At 34.9% G+C, this 17,770-nt stretch overlaps 3 protein-coding genes across 5 annotated transcripts; 1 reads left to right on the top strand and 2 right to left on the bottom strand.

Moving 5' to 3' along the window:
• Positions 1-1,400: 1,400 nt before the first annotated feature.
• LOC122400086 (probable cytochrome P450 6a13) lies at positions 1,401-7,686 on the bottom strand. 2 transcript variants are annotated; one of them, XM_043401313.1, is made up of 5 exons: positions 6,205-7,686; positions 4,781-5,354; positions 3,107-3,328; positions 2,241-2,492; positions 1,401-2,014 (listed from the first exon to the last, which is right to left on the bottom strand). In XM_043401313.1, exons 1-5 carry the CDS (start codon positions 6,550-6,552, stop codon positions 1,845-1,847), a joined length of 1,566 nt encoding a protein of 521 aa, XP_043257248.1. In that variant the 5' UTR covers positions 6,553-7,686; the 3' UTR covers positions 1,401-1,844. The 2 variants fall into 2 exon arrangements, with proteins under 2 accessions (XP_043257248.1, XP_043257249.1); XM_043401314.1 differs by lacking the exons at positions 1,401-2,014; positions 2,241-2,492 and adding an exon at positions 2,538-2,735.
• A 3,942-nt stretch (positions 7,687-11,628) lies between these two features.
• LOC122400274 (EGF domain-specific O-linked N-acetylglucosamine transferase) lies at positions 11,629-15,229 on the top strand. 2 transcript variants are annotated; one of them, XM_043401641.1, is made up of 12 exons: positions 11,629-12,166; positions 12,250-12,342; positions 12,419-12,794; positions 12,991-13,197; positions 13,285-13,433; positions 13,509-13,672; positions 13,768-13,888; positions 13,955-14,108; positions 14,178-14,378; positions 14,452-14,585; positions 14,649-14,751; positions 14,836-15,229. In XM_043401641.1, the coding sequence occupies exons 3-12, from the start codon at positions 12,615-12,617 to the stop codon at positions 15,097-15,099; spliced, it is 1,677 nt and encodes a 558-aa protein (XP_043257576.1). In that variant the 5' UTR covers positions 11,629-12,166; positions 12,250-12,342; positions 12,419-12,614; the 3' UTR covers positions 15,100-15,229. The 2 variants fall into 2 exon arrangements, with proteins under 2 accessions (XP_043257576.1, XP_043257575.1); XM_043401640.1 differs by having other exon boundaries at positions 11,629-12,794.
• An 11-nt stretch (positions 15,230-15,240) lies between these two features.
• Positions 15,241-17,195, bottom strand: LOC122400275 (uncharacterized protein At4g17910-like). The gene is made up of 2 exons (XM_043401642.1): positions 17,088-17,195; positions 15,241-16,994 (listed from the first exon to the last, which is right to left on the bottom strand). Exon 2 carries the CDS (start codon positions 16,954-16,956, stop codon positions 15,448-15,450), a length of 1,509 nt encoding a protein of 502 aa, XP_043257577.1. The 5' UTR covers positions 16,957-16,994; positions 17,088-17,195; the 3' UTR covers positions 15,241-15,447.
• Between the last annotated feature and the right edge of the window lie 575 nt (positions 17,196-17,770).

Genomic DNA, 17,770 nt, shown 5'->3' with positions numbered 1-17,770 from the left:
GAAGCTGCTTCCACCACAGACAATGCACAACCAGAAGCACAGAGTTGCACAGAGTCACAAATGCCTCATACCTTGTCTGTGAGCTTGTAATCGATATAACGATACAGTGTAATGAAAAATTGAATGTAATGTAGATGTGTAGATGCAATTATAACTACCGATGATACACATTTCGGAACATTATGCTCTATTCAATGTGTCGTTTGATCAGCTGGTTAATCTATTCAATATGAACATCGAGCCTTATTTGAGTAGAGTTGATTTAATACATGCAATGCGTAGGAACGCTTACAGTTAGGGATACCATTTTTGTGTTAACAGCGCGAAGTGACAGGCGTCTGCCGGATGTTTATCGTAACGATATACACGATTTTTTAATCATTTACAATAATTTGATAACAGAAAGATATCGATTAAAATAATCAGTTTTCAATCTTCAGTATGTAGCAGTAGAAATTTTTTTTGATTCGTAGAAGATCTTTTCGATTTTTATAAACAGTCCACCATATTATTCTTACTCATTGAGTAATCTACTTTTTATTAACATTCGCCAAAGAAAGAATACGGTAAATAAATAATAGAAAATTAATGCATATGGTAATCTGTTTAAAACATATTCAAAAGTATTTCATTTTTTCAAAGCTCTACTTATTATTGTTAATAAAGGTTTTGCAGACAATTGGCTATGTATATCTTAAGAAAAAAAAAAACATATACATGAGTTCTGTAAAAATGTTTAAGTACTGATTAAAATTGCATTACATAACATCTTTATAAAATATTATTCTTTGGTTTATACAGGCTAAAATAAGACGAAAATCAAGAATACCAATTTGTTGTTTGAGGCTTCGTTAAAAAGTTATTAACGTTTAAAGTTCCGCCTGAAGGATGGCAACCTGCGAACAGCTACGCGCCCATGATAGTGGTTCTCACTCAGCATGAGAGACTCTACTTACTGACATATTGACAGCTTTACAGTTTTCTGAGTGTGAGCCACTATCGCGCGTACGCAACTGTTCACAGATTGCCATTCTACAGGCGGAACTTCAAATATTAATAACTTTTTAACGAAGCCTCAATCAACAAATTGGTATTCTTGATTTTCGTCTTATTTTGGCCTCTAGAATCGGCGATTAAAATTTGTCCCTGGGGTGGCCGAACACCCTGTATAAATGAGGTATAAATAGAGTAAACAAGTAATATTAAACCTAGATATTACAAGTTTATTTGCTACTTTGAAGAGTGTAAATCACCGAATTATCAATAATTGTAGCATAATAAATAGTTTGTACTACATACATTATTTGTACAATGTTTATTTCATTGAATAGATTATAATAATTCTTGGTATAGAACATATCAAATGTTTAAAAAAATATAAATGTTTCATTTATATAACAATATTTGTAATTTATTTTCACAAAGAATGATGCAGAGGTATTAAATAATAGAAGTACATTCGTTGAACCCTTAAGACGACGCACGGGATACAATAGATTCTCGTTGAGATGAATTATATACATACATGCTGCTGTTTGTTATGGGTTATCCATTCTGTTGGGGCATTATTAAGGAATGATGAATCTTTGTAAAAAAAAGTTTCAGTTAAGATAAACGTAATAAAAGTATGTTACAAATCTCAAACCTTACCAAAAATTTGTAAATTATTGATCCAAAATAAAGTACAATCTTTGCTTTGTTCAAAAGACAAAGGTAAAGGCACCAACGTATTTAATATTTGCAGTGCAGTGTATAAGTAAAAAAATACAATAAACAGTCAATATTGAAAATTAACCACTGGACGTACCGATATTAAGTACGTAATAAACCTGAATGGTGATGTTCTATTTTAAAAGTTGTACTATCTTGAGCCAGAATCCACTCTCGCTCGAAGTTACGAGACTGCGTCTACTGAACTTGAACGACGTGACAGTCTTTTCGCAGATCTCCACTCGATGATCTCTTAAAAACGATATTATACCTACCTTGATTTGTAAGAGCGCGAATCGCATTCCTAAAAACAAATATACATGTTTTTAAATATATCAGTTTGATCGATACGATGTTATTGAAGTTGTTATTGCCGAAAAAGACTGTCGCAAATTGGTTTCTAAAAATTAGTGAGTACGTCTGAATAAACTACGTTGTTTTTTGTTAATTCCAACTTCATTATTATTACTTTTACTCTATATTAATAATTTTCGATTCTTTCTGAGATCTAATTGTAGTAAAAAAATTACCTATGCAATTTCGTGGTCCCTCTCCAAACGGAAGATATGTGTACGGATGCCTCGTTCGTTTGTTCTCTTCCGTGAATCTTTCAGGATCAAAAGTTGACGGATTCGAATAATAGTCGGAATCATGATGAAGCCCATAGATTGGTATGATTACCCGTATACCCGCTGGTAACTCGACTTTTGTATTTGGTATTTGGTATTGATACTCGCATCTTCGGGAAAGCAGCGATGCCGGTGGGTACTTCCGGAGTGTTTCTGTAACGAATTTAAATAAATTAATTTTCTTTGAATATCGATCCGATAATCTCTGTTTTGGCTGAAAATATACAGGATAAGTCACCTGACCTTAGAATCCAAAACATCTTCGTTGCTTTTGGCGATAGAAAGGGAGAAAAATATTTAATTCGAAACAACATACAGTACGATAGAAGTTACTTCTTTTCCACGATCACAATTTTCAAGAGCTCAAGGTCATTTCTCATACGGAACACAATACCGCTGAAACACGTTTAAAATATTGTTTTGCAATATTGGAATATTTCAAGAATTATTTCTGAAATAATGCAGCAATCTTTTGCTTTACGTTTACTGTTTTTAATATTTCGAAAACATTGCAACAATATTTCAAACACCTTTGACTATTGATTTTTCTTTGTGAAATTTACAAATTCTGTACTATAATATTTCGGAAAATTTTTTACGCGCTCTTTATTTACATCATATCGATAAGATCTGTCATATCATGTGATTATCTATACAATCGGCTATATTTTTCCTTTATGTTTTAGGGTATCTAATCCGTCTAATATTAATCCGTCTACGATGAATTCCAATGGGTACAGTTTGTAAATAAATGCGTTGATTTTTACCTGAAATCACCATATCAAGGTATTTCATGTCCTGGACCGCATCATAAGTTAATTTGCCACCTCTGTTGTTAATTGCGTCGTGAATATCGCGTCTCGTCTTTTCTTGAATTTCAGCATTCAGCGCTAGTTCGTGAAGGCAAAACGCAATGGTGTTCGAGGAAGTTTCATAACCAGCGACGAAAAATACAAACGCTTGAGCGGCAATACTGTTCTCGTCCAGTTCTATAAATAACAATGCTTATGCGATAAATCCATTCAATAGGAATCTTTATTAACGATGACTTTTCTTTTTAACGTTCGTCCGTCAAATGGGCAAACTTTAATATATGGCTAGCGCTGAAACTCCGACAGGGAAACGATCATAATTTTGCCATTTTTAATTAGTCATCGTTAAGATACGGGGCCAAAGATATATCGGTTTATCTTTTTTCGTTTGGTTACACGCGATACACGAATATTTATTTCCATAATCAAACAACTGTAAGTTTGATGAAACGAATGCCTACTACTTACACAAAATATTGACATTTGACCGACAAAGTAAGAAATACACTGCTTAAGATAATTGTGAAAATATACATATATTCGAATAAGGCAACCAATATCTTGAAAGCTATTTATAGTATATAAACTAAGTACATTTTAAAGATCTTGCGATACTAAATGCAAAGTGGAAAAACATGTATTGCAAGACGGAAGAACCGTGTTGAGTCAAACGTTTTAGCCAGCCTTTGGAAGGTCTGGGAATGGAAAAAATTACTCAACACTGTCAACATTCTGCTTAGTCATGGTACCGCGTCCTCCTTAATTCAAGGCGAATGTTTTTTTTCTGTAATAGGTAAAATCTTTGCAAATTTTTATTTTAACGCAAGTTGATTCAAACGAATATTCTACTGTGTAATGGTTTAAAATATTTACGCTATTCGTTACAATTCATTTCCCAGAATTTGATACATGTGAATTTAGATACGAGATTATTGGATTATTTTGAACAGAATACTTTTTCACATAACTTTTGAATAAGTCATAGGTGGATAAATTGTATTAATACCCAGCAAGTGATAAGTATAAGTTTCAAGTACGAATCGAGAATACATTCTTTGTATGAAATTAATGGAACGTTTGATTAACGTTACGCATGGTTTCATTGCAGCTATGCAGATCTTGGTGTAGCTACGAATGAAGTACTTACTGTCGATTTTATCTTGATTAATTTGTAACAGAACTGTACCGTTTACGGCTACGCATCGTAATTGCTCCAATCATACAACGAACAACTCGTATATTGATCGAAGAAAGTTATCGATTGCGTAATGTTCTCCAATTAATATAATTGAGTTGTTTAAAACCGGTACAAGCTATTGAAGAAGTTCAACTTGGAAGACTTGAGAATTTGTACCAACTTATTAAGCACTCTTGATAAATATATATTCGAAAAATATAACAAATTTAAACGATCGTTTAATTTTTCGTTTTCCATAATATTATTTTGAATATAAAAAAGAAACTGTAGAGTTAAAAATTGTTAATATTCGATTTTCTCTATATTCTTTTTTAATTATAAAACATAAGATTGGATGTTTTAAACGATAGATGCCATGAAACGACTTTGCCCAGCTATTCTCGCTTGTCCTCAAGCATAATTGATTCTTATACGTTTGTAAAACAACGTACCTATTTCTTCAGTCGTCTCTGCATCCTCGTCGTTACAGATCTGCCCATTTCCCGAATCGCTTTCTAACGTGCCTTTGTTTTTCAGTTCGATCAACAAGTCCATGAAGTCGTGCCTCTTAATGTCATTTTCCTCTCGTTGGCTGATCATCTGCGATACGACGTCTTTGAAGAATTTCGTTACACCAGGATCGATCACCTGAACGCCTAAAAGCTTGTACAATCTCGGCACGGCCGTTCTAAGCATCCTCCAGAGCGTGGCCTTATAACTCGGCTTCGAGAGTTTGGTCGCTGCTCTGTGAAACTCGGATTCCTCGTCGGTGAGCGCATTTATTTGTATGCCGAACGCGCAGGTACCAATGACGTCTATTGTAAATTTCGCCGCCAATTCGCGAACCTCAAACGGCCTATCAGACCTCGAGGATGCGCCAATTAATTTCTGAAACTCTTCGCTGCACTCCGCCAGAAGATAAAACATCCTCCTCAGTTTGCCGGATGAAAAGGCTGGAGTCAGCTTGGATCTGAGGCTCTTCCATTTCTTTCCTTCCAGGTTGAACAGATGAGCGGACAATGGATCCTATTATAAGAAACAGTTACGCGTTCATTTTCCATAATTTCGTAATTTAGACATTAGACGTGTTCCCTGATACAATACTAATAGAATTTTACAATACACAGGGAGAGGAGCATGGACAATATCATGAAGGACCCAAAAATTATGTGGATGGTTCAAGATACGAGAATAAGTATTATTAGCAATAGAAACAGAGAGTTAACTGGGTTGAGATACGTATGATTAACTAAATTTATTCGTGCGATAAAATTACTTGAGAATTGGCCGATATACAACGATACTAATAGAATTTTACAATACACAGGGAGAGGAGCATGGACAATATCACCGAGGACCCAAAAATTATGTCGATGGTTCAAGATACGAGAATAAGTATTATTCGCAATAGAAACAGAGAGTTAACTGGGTTGAGATACGTATGATTAACTAAATTTATTCGTGCGATAAAATTACTTGAGAATTGGCCGATATACAACGATACTAATAGAATTTTACAATACACAGGGAGAGGAGCATGGGCAATATCATAATGGACCCAAAAATTATGTCGATGGTTCAAGGTACGAGAATAAGTATTATTCGCAATAGAAACAGAGAGTTAACTGGGTTGAGATACGTATGGTTAGCTAAATTTATTCGTGCGATAAAATTACTTGAGAATTGGCCGATATACAACGATACTAATAGAATTTTACAATACACAGGGAGAGGAGCATGGGCAATATCATGATGGACCCAAAAATTATGTCGATGGTTCAAGGTACGAGAATAAGTATTATTCGCAATAGAAACAGAGAGTTAACTGGGTTGAGATACGTATGATTAACTAAATTTATTCGTGCGATAAAATTACCTGAGAATTGACCGGTATGCCACGGTTCGAGAAGCAAGCGAAATTCTTGACACAAATATTCTTGATTAGGTCCGGGTCTCGTAGGATCAGCACCGGCGTCCTGACGCGAAACGCCCCGAAAAATCTTTCGTCTTTGAACCATTCGTACATCTCGTTAATGCCTTCCGGTAGAGATTTCCGGAACAGGAGCATGGGTGCAAAATTGCCGAAGAGCACGGTCGGTTTTCGAAATGGCACGCCTCGGTTCTCCCAGAAGTCGAAGGTCGAAGTGAAGAAGTAATATAAAATCACTAGGAATAATCCTGGTAACAGGAACTGTTCCAGAAATTCTCTCAGCGCGTTCCACATTTTGCAAACAAATTGCAAACACGTAAGTATCTCGTTTAATTTATTTATAATATTATCAGGTAAATTTATTGTCTCTCTTCTATTTTTCTTTTAACTTGTTTACGTTGATCCAGCAATTTCTCCGGTTTGGAACGCGTTAATGTTTATGCATAGTACACCACGTCCTGTTGGAATGCTGAACAACTGTGCACCGGATATCGGTTCAATGTATCGCCGCACAGTGGACGATAGTTTTAAAACAAACGGGCGCTTTATAGGAGCAGCGGATCAAATTACGCAGCTCGATAGTCGAATCATTAGAACTGTTTATGGATGTAAGCGCACCTGGTAGGCACGACCGACTGACTCATCAGCGTTGTGTTTGCATTCTCTCGTTTCTCTGAGTGAAATGACAGCGATGCTGCTAACCGCGTGCACTCTTAGCGTGTTTACGCGTCTACTGACATTTCGATCGCACGTGATTATCGGGTCAGTAATTTCAGCATATAGATGTTAACTGACCAGTTCACAACTGCGTATAAATTGTGTATTTAAATCGGTCAGTCTTTAATTTCCAAACGTTTAACATTTCAGTCACCGTTTCTCACTTTTATCTATAATACGAACGGTAAAAATAATGCTGCACCATCACTGTCCAATCACATCGAGAAAGCTTCAAAATACATTCGCGTGTAACGCTTATACCTTAACGAGCACTTTCTATTACTTTACAATTCATAGAGTATAGAAATGCATTCTCTGGCACTTGTTCGTCGCGTAGGCGCTATCACCTTGATTAAATATCCGTGAACAACATCGAATAGATTACACTAGAGAAACCTTTAATCCTCGCAATATTGCGTTATACTGGTCCCACATTTTCGTCAGCTTTATGTAACGTACGTCGTTCTGTTCACGGAATGAATTTAATCGTGCGTGAGCACTGTGTAGTTTCGATTAGACGGATCAATTATCTCTCGGAAGTAATAAACACGCGAGTGCAAAGTACCAGCGGAGGCCTAACATAACACGAATACACTGCACGAGTTTTGGGGACAACAAGAAGATAGGACGAAGAAGAGGAGAGAAAGAAAGGAAGGATGAGTAGAAAAAACGTCCCGTATACGCAGTGTGTATCGTTCTCGCCGAAAGGCTGACCTCCCACCAACTGGAAATCATGTATACGCATGCACGCATTTATAGAGACCTTGCGTCCCTGCCTGCTCTTCGGTTCGAGTTCATGCTCTAACTCGTGTCCCGCTCGAGACCGCTCGTTTATCTTTTAGAGATTCCCGTTCCCCCACTCGCGATAATTACCAGGACACACAATGAGGGATAAAAGTATTCGTACATTTGGAACGTAGAAATAAATACAACAGTATTCTCTATTACACAAAATCTATTATCTCGTATTATACATACATGCTTACAATACAAATGCATAAGAATACAAAATAATTTCACCATTTTGTAACTTGTAATAAGATTCGTGTATTGGTGACATTCCGTAGATTCACGGTATTAGTTTTATCGATAAATATCAAGTACACTGTCAATTCGATAAATCAGAATTCGCAAAAGAACACATAAACATTATAGTTCCATATCGACGCTCTAATATATTAACACATTTAAATACTGTAGTAGTATATCGCCGTATCATTGTTATTATTTTATGACGTTTCCATTACGGCCACCTGTTAGTTTGTTTTCGTTTCTTGGGCGAAAGGGACAGTTCATGAATATGTTAACCGGTGTCACAACCGATGTGAAATTGCGAAACTCGTACTTGCCAAGTAAAACTTGAACTCCCGCAACGCATTCCAGAGCATAGTACTACATCGTATGCATGAATAACTTAGTTTACGTCTTATTTTATACACGTGTCCGCGACCACGAAGTTATTTTTCCTGCCAGCCTAATCTCCCTCTCCTATGTTTTTAGATCAATACAGATGGAAGAGCTGCGGAACCTAGTTCGACTTTTTCCAGCGTGCCTTTCTCTACCTTCCACATACATGTATATGTATGTATGTACGTCTCTTTATAATTTATGAGACTGAGTTATCAGTAGAATATATCCACGACGAACTAAAACTCGTTAGTACAATACAGGCGTCGTTGTTATTTTTCTTTGCAACTTATTCCCTAACGTATTTTATTATATCAAATATTTCGTTTTAAATATACAGGGTATTCGGCCACCTCTGAGAAAAATTTTAATGGGAGATTCTGGACACCAAAATAAGACGAAAATCAAGAATACCAATTTGTTGATGGAGGCTTCGTTAAGAAGTTATTAACGTTTAAAGTTCTGCCCGTACTGAATTTTTTTCTCGAAAATGCACACGATTTCGAGGGTATGTCTATACACCAAAAATGATTGTAATTGACCCCCGCAACCGAAAATAATTTTTCCAGAACGATTTGAACATTTTCTTTTTCGCCGAAAAATTTAGGCACCTACCACTTGTCGATTTTTTTTAAAAATTCGTTTTTCATTTTTAGTAATTTTGTTTGACATTTTACAGAAAAATTGTGTAGTACTTTTTTTTATAGATGTCCACGAACTCTACTTCCCCCCAAAATTTCAATGAAATATATTCATTATTGCAGGAGTTATGACTGTTTGAAAACTGTACCATTTTTATGGGGTTTTTCACATTTTGCGGAGTCAAGGAATAAGTTCTCGAATATTTTTGGAATTTCCACATATTCTTTACCAAAATACGCGTTGTTTGCATTTTAAAACATTAAAATCGTTCAAACCGTTCAAGAGTTATGACGTTTTAAAGATTCGCATGAAATTACATGGAAGCATTTCTGGCCACAAACTATATTTTCGGTAAGGAATTTTTTTCTCGAAAGTGAGTAGGAATTCGGGAGCATGTATATTCATAAAAAATGATGGTAATTGACCTTCGTAACCAAAAATAATTTTTTCAGAATGATTTGAAATTTTTTAATTTAATTTTTAATAACTTTTTAACGAAGCCTCAGTCAAGAAATTGATATTCTTGATTTTCGTCTTATTTTGGCCTCTAGAATCTCCCGTTAAAATTTTTCTCAGGGATCGCCGAACACTGTATAATATTTTATACCATAAAATGGTATAAAATATAATAGGGTTTTATAACGTAATTATCATAAAAAATATAACATACTGTGCACGCATCACGAAACATGTAAAAAGTTATCGTGCACGTATAAAGATAAACTTAGACACGGGGAATTAGTATCTGATAATGACCAAAAAATTATCAAAGCACATGCACGTTTTCGATAAACTCGATAATAGATAAACAACTTGGAAATAGTATGTATATATAGCTTCATTCATAATTATACGAAATATTTGTATCAGCGTGCTTTAGTTCATTTTCTTATATTTGTATTGCATTGCTTTTCTTTTTCTTTGCTTATACATTACACTCAATAAACTTTAATTTATATCATAATGTATTTATATAATTATAGATTATTCCTTACATTTATAGATGACTTACATCCAATCCTAATTCATTGTTAATAATTACTGACAACACGAGAAATATATTATAAATGTAACAGCCATTAAATACTGGTATACATATACTCTTTATTAGCAAATTTGCCTCTCACTTTCACAGATGGCGCCATACGCACATCTTCGAATTAATTACAACGGAAATCTTTGAATATTGTCACAATTGTGCACTCGATACTTATGAAACAATAATCTTCATCCTACTCTAGTATCCAATAGAGTATGATAATGCTAATAAAGTTATAAATATACTGGTTTCCAAAACTTGCAATTAACAATTTAATTCCAAACAAAATGTTTACGAAATGTGCACCCGAATATTGCCAAGGGATTACACTATAGTATGAAATTACAAACTTTATTCCAAATAAATTATTATTCTATGCAAGAATGCTTACATATTTCTAACTGGCATTAACAGGTGTTGCATTCGTTAACTCCTTTCTGACAATGACTGATAATTCTCACCCATAACACTAATAAGAAATTGAACCTTGCTTCCATAGTATAATATTTACAACACAATTGCATTACTTACAGACTCATGGATAAACAGCCGCTTCACAGAATCAATATTCTTGGATGTTTCTATAATATTCAAACAACACAGATTTCTTAACAATCATTGTCTAGTAAAGTAATTGTCTCTCGATATTATCATAATATACTTATCTTTCCAACTGGGTAACTATTCGTTCCAAGTTTCCAACGCTTTGTTAACGGAAATCACATATAACATTTGTTTTATTGTACTCAGAATTTTGTAATATTTATAGGTTAGGAAACTTGTTATTTGCACATCCATTTCTTTCGAATAATCACACATAATTCTTTTACTTCCCAGCAATCACATTTATACTAGAAATGCTTATGTACTTAATACAATAATTAAAATTTTTTCTTTATTGTCATTAGAATGTTTTGAACGCACCACGCTAACGTATTTACGTCAATACTACAACCGAAAGATGACGCCACTAGGCATTCTTGGAATTCCAGGAGCGTATTACTATTTTGTTCTTTTCGCTAGAAAAGAAAAATTATTTCGCGATCTTTGAGTAGTTCTATCGAGTCCTAAATATTAAAGGGAGAAAAGGGTCCTTTCGTCTCTTTATTCAGGATCTTGTTCCTATGCCGTTGGGTTCAAATATTCTAATTTATTCATGTTATATTTCCAGGTTCTCATATTGTCTAGATGCTTCCCTTTCTTCAGTGATTTATGCAGAATGAATTTTATAAAACATTAAACCTCGAAATGGAGTAATAATCAAATAAAATAAACCATAGGTATATATTAAAAAAGTTGTTGATTATTGGAAAATTTAAACTCCCTATTTACCAAATAAAATTTCATTTACAATAACTAGAAGTAATGTTTCTATTCATATTTTTTACATAATTTAATAAAATATTTAAAAAATAAGTAAATAACCAAGGCAATATTACACAATAATCAGTTCTGCCCTCAAATTATGAATCGATAATACAGTTTTGGTATAGATACAAATCCCATAAGATGTTAGGTCTATCTTATACATATTTCGTCTGTGGATACAGAGTTTAGATATTTACTCACAATAATGTAAGGTGATCAGACTAGTTGTATCGTTAAATGATTTATAAAAATCCAGTTACCAGATATTGAGTTACGTACTAGTGAAAATACAAAGGAATGTAATTTATTTACAATATCAGAACACCTAGTTTGAACTGTAAATTGTTCGAAATCATCTAGAGATGATCTACTATAACGATTCGCTTCTTCGTCGCGTGCGAGGGGTCGTAAGGAAAAAGATTTAAACGTTGCATCAAAGAAATCAAAATTCTTGTGGGCCAAGTAACAACATTTTGAACCATACGTAAATACAAATGTGCGTTTCAATCTGCTTTCTCCATTGGCACTCGAATAACGTGCAAAGTACATTGTCGACGAGAAAAAGAGTTGTTTGAGCATTTGTGATAGTGTCGGCCATATTGAAGCTGTACACATGTAAAGTGGTTACTCGTGCGTGTAAGACAAATCAGATGCCTATGCTCCGAACTTTCCTCTCTCATACTTGCGAGAGGTGAGAAATCGTCGACTACTGCTTCTTGCACTCATTGAACGCATGTAAGTACATATTTAATTTATATAGTATCCAATAAAAAAAAGAAACACTACACTCCCAGCTATATCATCGATTGGATTAATAGGATTTAAAATACCGGTATGTTTTCGAAAATAAAATGAAGGCCCTCCGTGACATTCGTTCCGTTGCTGACAAATTTACAAGAATAGCTTGGTAGGTACGCGTCGACACAATGAATGATGTAAGGCACTGTCTGCGTAACTCTAGCATTGACTTTCACCAATTCTTTTAAGGAGACACGCTCGTGGTTGTGTGGGTGTACGGACGTTCGCGTTTGTGTGACAAAGCGCCTACAGTGGGTGAGGTCATATACCCATCGCTGGTACAGGTGGTTCTTACTCCATTCACGCTGTACAGTCACTCTGTAAAGCAAGCGCTGCACGAGACTGACTTAAGGAATTCCGATTTATTTTGTTACTGTATTCTACGATGACCGATAACACGCTATTCAGTAAAGTTTCAGTGTCGATCGTTCTGATGTTCTTGGTCAATGTCACTCATAATAATTATACAAATATTGATCTGCCGTCCGATCACATCAAGTATTACTTCAACTCCTTTCCCACGGTAGCCGAAGACTGCCGCAATAATACCGCCTGTCCGTACAAGGTAATTACATGGTGTATTAATAACACGATTATGAAAACGAATTTCCGTATTCTTCGCTTCTTTTCCTTTTTTATTTCGTTGGCGCGAAAGCGTACGGGAGTTCTATAGAACTTTAAAGAGCTTCGCGAGTTCAAACACGACGATTAGACTTCACAAAAGATGGATATTAACGAAGAATTTTTTTTCAAAACCTTAGGACAGTCTCGATACCAAAGCTTGTTGGGGTTACGAGCCGAATTGCAAAGCCGAAAATTCCTTTTCCGTTCCTCAATGTCCAGGTGATCATAAAGGATGGGTGACAACGAAGAAAGCTCAATTAGACACGTTTTACGCTCAAGGCGATTTTGGCTATGTACGCGATCAGAGGAAGGAAATGTCGATTTTCTGCGAGCCATTATTTTTAGTAAGTTCAATATCTAGATTACGCGGTTAGAAAATAAAACGTTATATTTCCGTTTGCATTTCATTTGTATAATATTTTTCATTAAAGGATGATTCGTCTCTAGAATGCTCGGAACACATGAGATTCTGTAGAGCGAGAAACGTAATGATAAATTTCACTGATCTGCTCCAAAGAAAGGAACCGATACGCTACAAAATGGATGTATTAAAGGAAGGCCAAATCGGTGGATACTGCACGTACGTAACGAACACGCGAACTGTACGACGTACGTTTATTACAAACTTAATGATCGTGCCGTTTCTGTGAATCAGATTAAATGAGAAAAGACTGCAAAGCAACGCGGATCACATCAGCCCGTTGCAATCGTGGGGACCAGAATTACGAAATTTCCAAAAGTTACCTCGACCGCCGATCGTTAACGGCGACTGTGATATCGTTATCGAGAAACCGACGTACATAATGAAAATAGATGCTAGTAAGTCCTAAAAAAAAGATTCCACGTTGAATTTCGCACCATTCAACACGCAAATTTTAGGCACCCACTCATTTGCCAAAGTCGTTCTGTTTCAGTAGTAAACATGTATCATCATTTTTGCGACTTTTTCAACTTGTACACGTCATTGCACGTAAACCTCTCGCACCCCGCTGCCTTCAGCACTGACAATCACATAATGATCTGGGAAAGTTACAGGTAACTGACACCGACGCAACAGAAAAACCAAGAGATACTAGATACCAATCGTTCTCTCGCTTTCAGTTACCGTTCTGCGTTTCAAGACACCTTCGAGGCTTTCACAAGAAACCCGCTGTGGGATTTAAAAACATTCCGCGGGGAAACTGTCTGCTTCAAGAATCTTGTGTTCCCGTTATTGCCGCGCATGATCTTTGGTCTTTATTACAATACACCTCTCGTACGACTCTATTTTACTCTTTCTTCTCTACGTACGATAAAAATGTTTAATGGCTGAGTAACGTTTTAGATTTACGGCTGTGAGAAAAGCGGATTATTTAAAGCTTTCAGTGATCACGTGTTGCACAGACTACACATACCTCTTCACGAGAGAAAAAACCAAAGGATACGCGTAACGCTGCTCAGCAGAGACACGCAATACAGAAAAATCTTAAACGAAGACGAGTTGGTGGAAGCTCTGAAAGAGAATAGAGAATATAGAGTCAGAAAGGTAACTGGTTTAATAAATAAGTTGATTTCACATACGATGTATAATAAATGGAATAAAAATATTATTCTTACAGGTAGTCTACAATAAAAAGGTATCGTTCAAAAAGCAACTAGAGATTACGAGAAACTCTGATATTTTTATTGGTATTCATGGAGCTGGATTGTCGCATCTGATGTTTTTACCGGATTGGGCAGCCGTGTTCGAAATGTACGTGCATATATTTTTTCTCTCGCGAAGTGGCTGTACTTCTTACATATTATTATTGTTTAGATATAACTGTGAAGATCCAGGATGTTACAAAGATCTCGCTCGTTTACGCGGTGTAAAATATTTCACGTGGAAGAATACTTCGAAATTAGTACAACAAGATCCCGTAAGTATGATGGTCTAAGTTTTACGTATTTCAGGTAAAAGGCCAAATTAATTTCATTGCAAGAGTAATTTAAATATTATGTAGGGTACGCACCCTGACGGAGGAGCTCACGCAAAGTTCACGAATTATAGTTTCGATGTTAAAGAATTCTTGCGCATAGTTTCACTTGCTAGGGATCACGTGAAAAATCATAACAGTTTTAAAAGATTCATTGGTAAACGAGCGCAAACTAAAAGATCGGAAGTGAAAAACGAAACTAGAACAAGCGACGTTAAAGACGTCGAAACTCCTAAGTCGAAAGTATCGACCGAATTGAAGCCTGATGTTCAACCCAAAGATGAATTATAATGAATTTTTAGACAATCAATTTCGACAACAACGACATATTTTAATGTTTAATAGATTAATAATGAATGTTATAGTTAAATCGAACGAAACAAACGACTTGTTACCAATTAAGCTTTTTACTTATTTTTATACCGATTCATGTACATACTTATTTTCATAAAAAGAAGTAATAAATATGGAATACAATATATGTACAAATAATGGCAGTGACAATAGTCTGAAATTATTAACTGCTAATGCTAATACTATAAGTATATTTGGCTTGGAGATATGTACATAATTACGTGGTACAATATACAAAATCGTATTCCCTGATAAATAAGTGATACAACGAATCATACATTTTTATCACTTAATTTGTACCTGTTTTCTATAGAAAAATAAAACTGTTGTGATATTTACAGCCATATATGCAATCAATATTTGTAAAGCTTTTAGTTGATTTACATATAATGTATGTACTAACATATTAATACCACCAGTCATCAAATTCGATAGTAGAAAGAAGAATAAACCATTATAATTAACAGCTTCGAATATTTCGATCGTATTGCTGATCGAACTTTTTTCACATTTATTAGACGCGGATTTTGTGGTTGCATGAATTAGTATATCAGTAATTACTTCTATCAGTAATAATAACGTGAGTATCGTAACACCGAGAGTGAGTACCCACATACAATAACCTGCATTCGCTAAGCGCCTCGAAACTTTAAAGTATGCATCGCAGAACAACGTCGCTGCACATGTTTGTGCCGCTATCAGTGATAATTTGACACACAATATCATAGATTCGTTGTAACTTGCATAAAGTTCATATCCAAAAATTTTGACACAAAAAGTATTATGCTTGTATGGCACTGAATTTTGCGCATACCTGTTATAATAAGTGGAATGTATCAACCTGCCAACTGCTATGCCTACTAAATAAAGCCCTACATATCCAGGTACAGAGACTACTCCTTCACGATTAGCAGAGACAAAATCATCCCTTGGACTATTACTCAAAACCCATTCTTTCAATCCCTGAGTACTTAAAATATATTCATGCATCATTAAAATCCAGATACCTGATAATAAGGAATACTGCGATTTGATAGTACTTGTTATGGAACTAGTAAATATTTTCACAAAAGCAAGAGTTATGAAAAAGTTCCAATGGGTCCCATATTCGGTTACATGTTTTTGATAACCCATAATTTCGATAGCAATGGAACGACCAAAACCTACTATCAAAAGTGGAATACAACTTTTAGCCGACTGTTTTATATTCCTTGATAAAGTATGGAAGAAACCTATCCTTGGTTTGGTAGTAAAGTCTCTAGCTTCTGGTGCTACTAAAGCATTTGCTAATATAAATAATCCAACACCGGTGTCCATTAAACTATACCCAAATACCTCAGTCTTGGCAAATTTGCGAGGAAAAATACGAAAATCTATAGCTAATATACATATTGCTGTTAAAATATTGGTTATTGCTCTAAAATTTGTAATGAAAGGCTTTTTGCCGCAATAAGGTCTTGAATCGTAATTTGGTAAAGGATTTGAAGTTATTCCTAATAATAAGATATTAATAATAGATATCAACATTATAGCACAGCAGACAGTAACAATGTGCTCAGATAATATAGTACAGCATAAAATGGGTGGAACTATAAGTAGTGTAAATTCTACCAAAATTCTAATATTTCTGTGAATAGATGGTCCCAGAAGACCTAATGTAGTAATGGTTAAAAGAATTGTACATATATTTGGCATAATTGCATAAATAACTTCTCTGGCTGTTGTTCCCCCATGATTAGAAACAAATGCTTCTTGTTCATCGCGATAAAGTTTTCTGTTCCACGTATTTGACATACTTATCAAATAAATTACTTTTCTTGATGTACAAAGTTCTGCAAAAGAATATTCTAAATGTATTTACAAATCCATGTAAGCAAAATTTTTCAAATACCACGACATGAATTTCCTTATTATTAAACACTTACACGAACAAACATTTCTTTATTTAAAATAACATAATGTAGGGTTTTCCAATAAGAGCGATAAAACTTTCAATTCTTCTAGTCGCCATATTTGTTGTTAGCTTGTTCGAATCACGTGACATTTGTATTCAGTAATGGTTTACAAACGTGAAAATTTACTTAATTGCTTAATATTTGCCATCAAATTAATATATAAAAATTCAACAACATAATATATTTTATTAGACCATTTCGATCAATAATAAACGTTCTAAAATCTTTTATAAGTAGTATGATCGGAGACGGGTAAATTTTAATCGTAAACGATTCAAATGTTTAAATACGTTTTAATTTGAAACCGTTAATGTTGATAATGGTATGAAAATGGTGTGGTGCTATGTAACACCCCGACACATACGATAAAAAAATGTATTGGATAATAGGTCTATATCAGTGTGGCCAGATTTAGCTATAATTGACTACATCGACGGCGACACTAGTAATGACAAACTTAGCGTCTAAAAGAGACATGATTCAAATGATCTGCCGTAGGAGCCATTTTATGTGAGCTCGGCACTTTGCATAACTTTTTTTATCTTGAACAGCTGAAGTCCGTTCTCGCGTCAATTTCGAATCTCGACTGCCCAGGCATTTTTATTATTTCTATGAATGAGCAATATTTCTTCAGTACATTTCAGGGTCGTTGG

Source organism: Colletes gigas, unplaced genomic scaffold (assembly GCF_013123115.1).
Source record: "Colletes gigas isolate AHSC1104 unplaced genomic scaffold, ASM1312311v1 Colletes_gigas_Sc00016, whole genome shotgun sequence".
Lineage (NCBI taxonomy): Eukaryota > Metazoa > Arthropoda > Insecta > Hymenoptera > Colletidae > Colletes > Colletes gigas.
Note: the sequence above shows the minus strand (reverse complement) of the source record. Positions and strands in the feature narration are given on the sequence as shown.